Source organism: Microtus pennsylvanicus, chromosome 15 (genome assembly GCF_037038515.1).
Source record: "Microtus pennsylvanicus isolate mMicPen1 chromosome 15, mMicPen1.hap1, whole genome shotgun sequence".
Classification (NCBI taxonomy): Eukaryota; Metazoa; Chordata; class Mammalia; order Rodentia; family Cricetidae; genus Microtus; species Microtus pennsylvanicus.
In genome coordinates, this window is record NC_134593.1 from 9,445,566 (window position 1) to 9,456,772 (window position 11,207).

General features: G+C 44.9%; 1 protein-coding gene across 2 annotated transcripts in view; it reads left to right on the top strand.

Annotated features, from left to right (window-relative positions):
* Dlgap5 (DLG associated protein 5) overlaps positions 1 to 11,207 on the top strand; it is a 41,631-nt gene that overhangs the window by 12,832 nt on the left and 17,592 nt on the right. For both annotated transcript variants that reach the window (XM_075949014.1, XM_075949015.1), the window contains 4 exons: positions 4,128 to 4,198; positions 6,821 to 7,086; positions 8,039 to 8,151; positions 8,604 to 8,730. In XM_075949014.1, the coding sequence (XP_075805129.1) occupies positions 4,128 to 4,198; positions 6,821 to 7,086; positions 8,039 to 8,151; positions 8,604 to 8,730 (577 nt within the window). The remainder of the gene's footprint in view (positions 1 to 4,127; positions 4,199 to 6,820; positions 7,087 to 8,038; positions 8,152 to 8,603; positions 8,731 to 11,207) is intronic.

Genomic DNA, 11,207 nt, shown 5'->3' on the forward strand with positions numbered 1-11,207 from the left:
TGTATGGTTTAGGTGTCGGGGTAACTGTAGTCTTGTAGAAAGAGTTTGGCGGTGTTCCTTCTGCTTCTGTTGTGTGGAACAGTTTAAGGAGTATCCGTATTAGCTCTTCTTGGAAATTCTGGTAGAATTCTGCACCGAAACTACCTGGCCCTGAGCTTTTTTTAATTGGCAGGCTTTTGTTGACTTTTATTTCTTTATGGGTTGTGAATCTATTTAATTTGTTTATCTGGTCTTGATTTAATTTTGGTATGTGATACTTACCCAGACAATTGTCCATATCCTTTAAATTTTCCAATTTTATTGATTATGGGTTTTTGAAGTATGACCTAATGATTCTCTGGATTTCCTCTGTATCTGTTATATCCCCCTTTTCATTCCTTATTTTATTAATTTGGGTATTATATCTCTGCCTTTTGGATAATTTGGATAAAGGTTTGTCAATCTTGTTGATTTTTCTCAAAGAACCAACTCTTTGTCTCATTAATTCTATGTATTGTTCCATTATTTCTATTTTCTTGATTTCAGTCCTCAGTTTATTTCCCAACATATACTACTTCTGGGTGAGTTTGCTTCTTTTTGTTCTAGATCTTTCAGATGTTCTGTTAATTCACTAGTGTGAGATTTTTTTCTGCTTCTTTATGTATGCATTTAGTGCTATGAACTTTCCTCTTTCATTGTGTCCCATAAATTTGGGTATGTTGTGTGGTCAATTTCATTGAATTTTAGGAAGTCTTTAATTTCTTTATTTCTTCCTTGACCCCTTGGTAATTCGGGTGAGCATTGTTCAATTTCCATGTATTTGTGGGATTTCTGAAATTAGTGGTGCTGTTGAATTCTAACTTTAAGCTATGGTGAGCCAATAAGATACATAGGGTTATTCCAGTTTTTTTATATTATTGACATGTGCTTTGTTACGGAGTATGTAGTCACTTTTTGAGAAGGTTCCATGAGGTGCTGAGAAGGTATATTCTGTGTTTGGATGGAATGTTCTTTTTTTTTTTTTTAAATATTTATTTATTATGTGTACAATATTCTGTCTGTGTATATGTCTGCAGGCCAGAAGAGGGCACCAGACCTCATTACAGATGGTTGTGAGCCACCATGTGGTTGCTGGGAATTGAACTCAGGACCTTTGGAAGAGCAGGCAATGCTCTTAACCACTGAGCCATCTCTCCAACCCTGGATGGAATGTTCTATCTATGTCTGTTAAGTCCATTTGAGTCATAATATCTGTTAGTTTTCTTATTTCTCTGTTAATTTTTGTCTGACTGACCTGTCCATTGGTGAGAGTTGGGTGTTGAAGTCTCCCACTATTAGTGTGTGGGGTTCAATGTGTGATTTAAGCTTAAATTCTGTTTCATTTACAAATGTGGGTCCCGGTAGTTTTTGTGGGTTTTTGCTGCTGCCTGTTGTGCGGTCCCCATTTGAGGGGGATGGGAGTGGGTGGGCAGATGTGAGAAGATGCAGAGGCAAGGGCACAGACCCTGGGAGATTCCAGTACAGAAGCTCTTTATTGTAAACAGGTTGGGGTTTTTATGGGATTAGGGGAAGTAAGCTGTTGCAGGAACGTTTCTGGTTGGTCCTTTTGAAACTGGTGGTCACTACTGGCGCGTGTGATTGGCTAGGAGCGCATGTTATTAGTTACTGTGCTCCTGGTCTTCTGACAGGTTGCCTTGGCCAGTTTTGCTGGCTCGTTATGAGTTTGCATGTGCTCGCTCACGCTTGCGCTATTGTCCTGCCTCATGTACCCTTGTGTCTGGAGTATAGATGTTCAGAATTGAGATTTCTCTTGATGGATTGATTTTTTTTTTCTGTGACAAATATGAAATGTCCTTCTTTGTCTCTTTTGATTGATTTTCTTTTGAAGTCTATTTTGTTAGATATTAGAATAGTTACGCTAGCTTGTTTCTTAGGTCCATTTGATTGGAAAATTTTTTTCCCAACCCTTTCCTCTGAGGCGAATGTCTGTCTTTGAGGTTGAGGTGTGTTTCTTGTATGCAGCAGAAGGATGGATTCTGTTTTCATATCCAATCTGTAAGCCTGTGGTTTTTTTTTTATAAGTGAGTTGAGTCCATTTATATTAGGGAATATTAATGACCAGTGGTTGCTGGCTCCTGTGTAGTTTTCGTTGTTGGTGGTATCATGTGTGCGTTTCCCTACTCTGGGATTTGCTGCTGTGAGAACATCTATTGCCTGTGTTTTTGTGGATGTATCCAACTTCTTGGTTGACGTTTTTCTCCTAGTACTTTATGTAGGGCTGGATTTGTAGGTAGGTATTGTTTAAATCTGTTTTTGTCCTGAAATATATCTTGTTTTCTCCGTCTATGGTGATTGAAAGTTTTACTAGATATAGGATTCTGGACTGGCATCCGTGGTCTCTTAGTGTCTGCATAAAGCCTGTCCAGGACCTTCTGGCTTTCATGGTTTCCATTGAGAAGTCAGGTGTAATTCTGATAGGTCTGCCTCTATATGTTACTTGGCCTTTTTCCCTTGCAGCTCATATTCTTTTCATTCTGTATGTTTTGTGTTTTGATTATTATGTGGTGAGGGGACTTTTTTCTTGGTCCACTCTATTTGGTGTTCTGTAAGCTTCTTGTAGGCATGTCCTTTTTTAGGTTGGGAAAGTTTTCTTTGGGCATATGGATGCCAGGGCTGGGTGATGCTTCCACCCAAACATCCCTTCTTTGGGTATAGGGACTCTGGCTCAAGTCTGGCTGCTTCCCGCGGGCATGGGGTGATGTTGGGGAGGAGAGAGTTGGGAGATGGGCTCACATTCAGCAGTAGGTGTGGCTGGAGAGGCATCAGGTTTACTGCCTCAGGCATCTGTTTCTTGAGATAACTGAGAAGGCAGGTTGCTAGGAGAAAAAAAAAAATTGTTATTATCGGCCCTTTGAATGGGGCTAGCCTTGGGAAAGCCAGAAAAAATGGAAGGGAGAATTGCCCTGGTACAGGAGAGGCAAGAGTGAATGAATAAGATGAGAGCAGATAAGCCCTTTAAAACCAAATTTTATTTGCTCGGTAAGTACCCATTTGACCCTGGAGAGGCGGTACCAATGGTGAAGTCCCAGGAGCTGATGAGCTGGTGTAGTTGCTGGTGTTATCTGGAGAACCCTCTGCAGGTTGGTCTTGGCCTAGCAGGAGGAGTGACTAGTAAAATACGCTCAAATGGGAGGGGCCGAAACGGGCACTGGAGACTTAGTATTCACCAGGCCAGATTTCTTGATAAAGCAGCAGAACTTCTCCCAGGAACCTGCAGGCATCTGTAAGACAGCTGGGGCAGATTTGCATCTTAGTGTCATAGCAAAAGGATATGGCTTTAGGTTAAAAGGCATGAACATTTTAGAAGACAATTAAAGGAAACCGGACACTCGAAACCTCTGAAGATACACCTGAAAACTGTTATTCCTGGACTATGAAGCCTGTGAAAGAGGCATGCCTGTCTGTATTTTTAGCAGGAAACTTAGCAAATGAAGTAATGAGCTACCAGTACCCTAGTCACCAAATGCCCTCAGACAGATCTGAGAAGGAGAAGTAAAGGAGCAGAAGGGAGAGCTTTTTTTTTTCTAGCTACCCAGGCAATCCCAAGTCTCCCCGTAGTCTTTGGCGGAATACCAGCCTTAGAAGTACATGCTTTTAGGTGATGAGCCCAGGAGGCCTGAAGAGTTTCCTGTGGGGGTAGGGTTTTGTCTACCTGTCTTGGCAGGATGGGACAACCATCCCCTGGTATAGTGCCCAGGAAGCTGATGAAGTAGAAGGCAGCTTTTCGCTGTGTGTGTGAGGCTTTGCCATATGCAAAGGCAAGCCTCCAGGCAGAACAGTTCCTCTTCCTCCGATTGGTGTAGTTGGCGCTGTGGCTACTTTGAAGGCTCCTTCATGGTAGGCAGAGCAGAGCCTCCGGTGATCACTCCTCCAGGTGCTAGCGGGCCCAAGGCTCAGATCTGTTGCTCCTTGAGGTGGAAGCAGGGTCCATGGTTTCAGTCACTCACTGCTCCTGGGTGGGTAGCTTGGGCTTCTGGCACTCCTGGGCATGAATACCTGATTTTTGACAAAGAAGCTCTCATCTTTCCAGCAGAAAAGAGCGCTTGTCTGTTTTCAAATGGATGTCTTGTTTCTTTTTTTTCTTTTAGAGAATGAATCTGAAAGAGTGGGGCCAGGTAGAGGAAGACCTGCCAGAAAGGTGGACGCCAAGCCTGACAAGGTAGAGGATGTGGTCTGCTTGTCCCGAAATGCCCGGCATCTCCTTGCTCGGGCCGTAGCTGACATGAAGTGTGCAGATGCTTCTGAGAGCGTGCCTGTGCACATACTGAAACCTGATTTACTGATACCGGTGTCTTTATCTAACCCTGAGTTTTATGAGTAGAGAAAGCATATTCTGATTAACAGAGAAAATGGGGAGTAGAAAAACAAGCTGGGACTGTATTGCAAGAGCTGGTTATAGGGTGAGATGCTGCTTTGGGTTTCAGCTAGAATGGGGTGTCATCTGTGCTTCCAGTTAGCTGCAGAATTCGAGGTTTTCTCCATCTCTAGCAGAATTTCCTAGACAGAGTTTTAAGAATTCATTCAGTAAGCTAGAGTTCCTAACAGCATCTAGCAATGAGGCCTGTAAGATGGCTCAGCAGGTAAAGGTGCTTGCTGACCCCCCCAGAACCCACATGGTGGAAGGAGAGAACTTGATTCCTGCAGGTGCCCTCTAACCTCCACATAGAAATTTAAAAAAGGAAAGAAAAAAAAAAACTTAAGGAACTGTTTTGAGTTTCTAGTCTCTTGGCCTAGAATACAACCTTAATCTTAAAAACGAAAGAACCGCTTGCTGAATAGTGCAAAGCCTCCCTAGAGCCATACTGAGTGTCCAAGGAAGGAAATGGAGAGGCAATCTTTGTAAGTTTTAAAGGAAACCCTTCTAAGATTTATTTTGTGGGGCCTGCGAAATGATTCAGTGGGTAAAAGCACTTGCTATCAAGCCTGATGACCTGATTCTGATCCCCAAATCCCACGGGGTGGAACCTGTGTTCTGATCTCCACTCATGCCGTGAATGTTACCATTAGTTTTTGCTTTCACTGACATACTGGCCTTTCAGATTCTTATTCAGGTTGAGTATGAGTTCAGACCTCATCAGTCAAAAACTTTTTAAATGTCTAAATATCAAGTAACAACTAAACTGACTTGGAAAAATATGTTTGTATTCTATGGCTTGATCTCATTGTATCACACTAAAAATTGTTGTTCTGTGGAAAGCTGATTTACAATCTAAGGTTATTTTTGAATTATTTATTTTATGAGTATGAGTTTTTAGCTTGCATATGTCTATGAACTGCCTGTTCGCCTGGTGCCTGTGGAGGCTAAAGAGAGTATCAGATCCCGTGGGATTAGAGTTAGAGATGGTTGTGGGCTGTGTGAGTGCTGGGACTTGAACCCAGGTAATTTGGAAGAACAACCAGTGGTCTTAACCACAGAGCCAGTGCTCCAGCCACCGCCGTTCAAGGTTATTTTTTTACTAAGGGTGTGGTCCTCTAGAATAGGAGTCACTCAGTAAGTACTAGATTTCTCATTCTTAAAGCCTTGCAATTTTTATAAAAGTGTATTTTGGGGCTGGAGAGATGCCTCAGAGGTCTGCTCTTCCAGAGATCCTGAGTTCAATTCCCCGCTGCCACATGGCAACTTACAACTGTCTATAATGAGACCTGGTACCCTCTTTTGGCGTTCAGGCAGAAATCAGGCACACACTGTATACATAATCAATCAATCCATCTTTTTTTTTTAAGGTGTACTTTGTCAGTTGAGTTTTTTCATTTTAGTTTTAATATATTTTAATTAAGTATATCAATTTTAGTTTCAAACTGTACATGTGGATGCTCTCTTGCTAACTTCCTGTTGCTAAAGCAGCCTAAGGAAGAAAAGGTTCACTTTGGCTCATAGTTTGAGGACATAGTCCATCATCATCCTGTGGAATCTTGAGGTAGCTGGTCACATGGCAGCAGCAGCGAGTCCTGTGCTCAGCTCGCGTTCCCTTTTAGTCAGTTTGCCAGAGTGGTGCTGCCCTCACCACAGTTAGGCTGGCTCTTCCTGCCTTGCTTGTCTAAGACCTCACTCTCAGGTGTGGCCAGAAGTGAGTCGTGGTGACGTCCATCAGTGCGGCCCTCACGGTGTCAGACGTGCTGGGTCGTGGTGATGTCCATCAGTGCGGCCCTCACGGTGTCTGACGTGCTGGGTCGTGGTGACGTCTGTGGTGACGTCCATCAGTGCGGCCCTCACGGTGTCAGACGTGCTGGGTCGTGGTGACGTCTGTGGTGACGTCCATCAGTGCGGCCCTCACGGTGTCTGACGTGCTGGGTCATGGTGACGTCCATCAGTGCGGCCCTCACGGTGTCTGACGTGCTGGGCCGTGGTGACGTCCATCAGTGCGGCCCTCACGGTGTCAGACGTGCTGGGCCGTGGTGACGTCTGTGGTGACGTCCATCAGTGCGGCCCTCAGTGTCTGACGTGCTGGGTCGTGGTGACGTCTGTGGTGACGTCCATCAGTGCGGCCCTCAGTGTCTGACGTGCTGGGTCGTGGTGACGTCTGTGGTGACGTCCATCAGTGCGGCCCTCACGGGTGTCAGACGTGCTGGGCTGTGGTGACGTCTGTGGTGACGTGCATCAGTGCGGCCCTCACGGTGTCAGACGTGCTGGGTCGTGGTGACGTCTGTGGTGACGTGCATCAGCGCGGCCCTCACAGTGTCTGACGTGTTTGTTGCTACTGCTGCTATTTGTGTGTTTGTGTCTTAATGATTGGGTGCCTTCCTGGAAGAGAAATTCCAGCTCTGTTCTGCTTATACCTAGGTCATTCCCTCTAAAGGTGCTAGTGAAGAAAATCGTGTGGGTCCACACAGCAGCGTAACAAGTGGAACGGGTCAGGACAGAGTCTTCCCAGCCGTGGGGAGCTTACCGAGGACAGTTCCTGCAAAAGCGAAGCAAAGGAATTCCTTTGCGCCGGATCATTGTGTGTTTCAGCCACCTCGTGGGCTGAAGACCTACCCAGTGGCACCGACGTGTCATAGAAGTGACCACGCCCTCCTGACGCCCTGGAGCCCTTTAAAACTAGATGGGTAAGATGTGTACTTTTACACACAATACACAAATAATCTTAATACCAAGCTCTTTACTAAAAGGAGCAACAAATGCCAACCTTACATTTCTACTTTTTTCTGCACTATTTTTAGTTAGTAAAGTATGCTAGCTACGAATTGCACAAAAACGTTTTCTTTGAGTTCTTCAGAAGCTTGCACTAATGTCTTTGATAGTTTTAATATTTTCTATGAATTGTATGCACCATAAACATGTTGATTTTTGCTTTAAATAGGTGACTTAATTATAACCCTTAAATAATATTTACTTAATTTCTTTTGTAAAGATTTATTTTTAAGACGGACACTGGTGGCGCACGCCTTTAATCCCGGTACTTGGGAGACAGAGGCAGGCGGATCTCTGTGAGTTCAAGGCCAGCCTGGTGTACAGAGTGAGTTCCAGGACAGCCAGGGCTACACAGAGAAACCCTGTCTTGGGGGGCGGGGGGGGGGAAGAGCTCCAATATCTTTGAATCCTCGTATAATTAGTTTAATAAAGAGCCCGATTCCCACTGTTGGTTAAAGGTTCCCTGCCCAGAATAAGCATTGTTCAGGTTCCTAACCAGGGCGGCTGGCACATGCCCGGCCCACAGCCATCCCATTGGCAAGGCTGAAGAGGGCTGTTCAGAGTCTGAGGCCAGGCTCCGTTTCCTAGCATGACACCGTGTCAAAACCAAACAAAAATCCCCAAGTAGTGACTTTTGATCCGAGCTTCCCTGGTACACGGTATCTTCAGTAGCCTGTTCCCACCCAGTGCTGGGGTTATGGGCATGCATCACCACCTGGATAGAAATTTATTAATTAAAGGCTACTTTGTGTGAGTCAGGTAGTGAGGCCTTCTTCTTTTTAAAGAACTACACAAGTTTCGAGTCCTTCGACTGTGTATGTGGGGACTTTGTCTTTTGTGAAGTGTACTTTTTGCTGTTACGTTTAGCTCTGCAACTCAGGATTCAGCAAATGGACCCTTGGTACAAACATCTGAATCGGTGCAGCAAGAATCAAATAATGTAGAGCAGGATTTCGCGCCTCCGGCAGCCTGTGATGAAGGTAGGCTGTGTACTTCAGAGATGTGTCCAGGGCCCCGATAAAGTGGGAGATGGGGAGAAGGAGCTAGGGAGAGCACCGCTCAGCCACTGAGATCTGGAGTCTAAAGACCGAGCTGGACGTGGGTCAGACAGGATCTAAAGACTACACCGGGGAGGTGGGGACACTGCCATGGGTCTGTTCCAGCCCTGGAGAGACCATTTCAGAAAGACAGTGGAGCATGCTCTTAGAAGGACGCTGCACATGACCTCTGACCTTCACGTGCATGTGTGCGCGCGTGAACACACACACACACACACACTGATGACCATAATAGACGAGATCTGACTAGAATGAGGCAGAAGCAGCAACCTTAAAGCTCAGCATGGCTAAAACTGAAGGGTTTTAGAAGATACCTCATGAGTTCTGTCATTTTAGGAATTGGTCTTTAATGAGTAATGGTTTCTTTCACATAGAACATGTCTTAAACCAAAAGGAAGCGCCTGCTACAAATTCCAGTCGCCTTTCGGAGGACGGAGCCACATCCCTGGGAGTAGGAGAAGGGCAGGCGTCTCAGCCACAGCATGATGTGCCGTATTTCAGGTTCGTCTGCTACTGCCGTGAGAATCCGCGTTCGTGTCTTGACTTTAAACCCCAAATGAAAGTGTTCCATTTTATGCATGAACAATTTAATGTGGTTGGTGAAGAGGAACTGGCTTTGGTGTGATTTTTACCTTGCAGTTTTTGCTCTTCTGCTAGCTAGGGCGTAGTAAGGATTCTGTTGTGAGGGTAGGTGTGAGAGAAGTTGGCCGTCCCAGCCCAGAGTCTGGCCCTTCCATGCAGTTGTTAATGTTGTTGTGAATGTTTTGAGAGGTAAATAATGAAAGTGTAAAAGTCTTGTGTGGTACATCGTTTTGTTTTCATGTAGTGGTGAATGTTGATGACTTTGGTTTTAGCACCTGAAGAGCTCTCTCGTATGTGGGTGCATAAAACTCGATTGTCTGCTCTGTCACACTTTACTTAGTGGACTCAGCTGGTGGCTCTAACAGGCTTCAGCTGCTCACTCTTGAAGCCCAGGCTGAAGAGAGGAAGCATCTTCTGCCCGGGCGACAGAGTCGGTTGGCAATGCACCTCGTAGCACCCGGGAAAGTTTGATCTCCAAACCGAACAAACTGGCCAGGAGGATCTGAAGTTCAAGGTCGTCTTTGGCTACAAAACCCATGCAAGAACTGCCTGGGATAGATGAGAGCTTGTCTTCTTGTTATTGTTATTAACCTTTGAGAATTCCTTCCGATGTGTTTTCATCAAATTCACCTTCAGCATCCTTTAACTCTTTCCTGGTCCACACTGCCTCCAAGCCACCATCAAGTCTTTTCTTCTTTTCTTTTTTTTTAATAACCAATGGACTGCTGCTGTTTGGTTGGTTGGTTTGTGATATGTATGGGTGTCATGCTTACATGTATGCTGTGTACTGTGTGTGTGCCTGGTGCTTGGAGAGGCCAGAAGAGGCCTTTGGGTCCCTGGAACTGGAGTTAGAGACAGTTTTGAGCCAGTGAGTTTTTTATTTTTTGTATCTTTGTGACTGGTTTATTTTACTTAGTGTAGTATCCTTAAGATTGATCTGTAGTGTTAGAATTTCTTTCCTTTCTCAGTGTGTAGTCCTAACTGGCATGGGCCTCACTTTGTAGACCAAACAGACCTCCAAACCATGGGCAGTCCTCCCATCTGTGCCTAGCAAGTGCTGAGACTACAGACATAAGCCCTGTGCCCAATTTTCGTTTCTCAAGGTTGAACAGGATGGGAATGCGGTGTCTGGAAAGGTAGCTCAGCCTTTAAGGGTATTTTGCTGATGTTTCGGGAGAGTTTGGTTTCCAGCATCCACATGGCAGCCCACAACCAGCTGCCATTCAGCTCCAGGGAATTCAGTACCCTCTTCTGCCCTCCAAGGGCACTGTACACACGTGGTGCACTTGCATATACTCATACACTTTGTAAATAAATCTTTTTTTAAATTTTTATTTATTTATATTTTATGTAACAGTGCTCTGCATGTATGCCTGCATGCCAGTAGAGGGAGCCAGATCTCATTGCAGATGGTTGTGAGCCACCACCAAATTAAACTCAGGAACAACCAGTGCTCTTAACTGCTGAACCATCTCTCCAGCCCAAAAATAAATCTTAAGTGTACTCCATACTCACATTTTGCTTCTCCATATATCTGTCATCTACATTTCTGTTGTATGTTTTGTTTTGTTTTTGTTTGTGATGGAATCATGTTATAGTCTCCTGACTACCCTACACTCACCATATGAGCCCAGAACTCTCTGTAGCAGCCTCCAGTCTAGATTGATCCTCCTGTCTCTGACTCTGGTGCTGCCACACTCAGCTGTAGTGACATTTGGCTTGCTTCCATTTTAGTGATTAGGACCGCTCTGGACATGAGTGTGCAAGCATGCCTTGGGGACCTGCTTTCAGTTCTTTGATATGCATGTAGCTGTGGGATCTCTCTGCACTCTGGGGTGCCGTGTTAGCACAGACTGAACTCCTACTAGCCCTAGATCTCTCACATTTTGGATTATGGACTTCTTGTTTGGGGTCTATTTGTTCTTGTTGAGTGTTTAGAGCATCCCTAACCTATAGTGATAATCAAAACTCTCCAGCCAAGCTCAGTTTTTCACACCTTTATTCCCAGCAGAGGGAGGTAGAAGGGAGGAGGATCTGAGTTCAAGGCCAGCCAGGGCTCTATAAATACACCTTGTCTTAAGAAAAGTCTCTGGGCATCATCAAATGTTCTCTGGGGAGCAAGATTAACTCAAATAAATATTATCTAGGACTGGAGAGATGGCTCAGAGGATAAGAGCACTGACTGCTCTTCCAGAGGCCCTGAGTTCAATTCCCAGCAACAGTGGTGGCTTACAACCAACCAACTATAATGAGATCTGGGGCCCTCTTCTGGCATGCAGGCAAAACACACAGGCAGAACACTACTATATATATAATAAATAAATCATTTTCAAAAAAGAGAGAGGAAGAAACTATCTAATAGACTTTGTAGGACCCTGTCACCTTGCAGAGAGGGT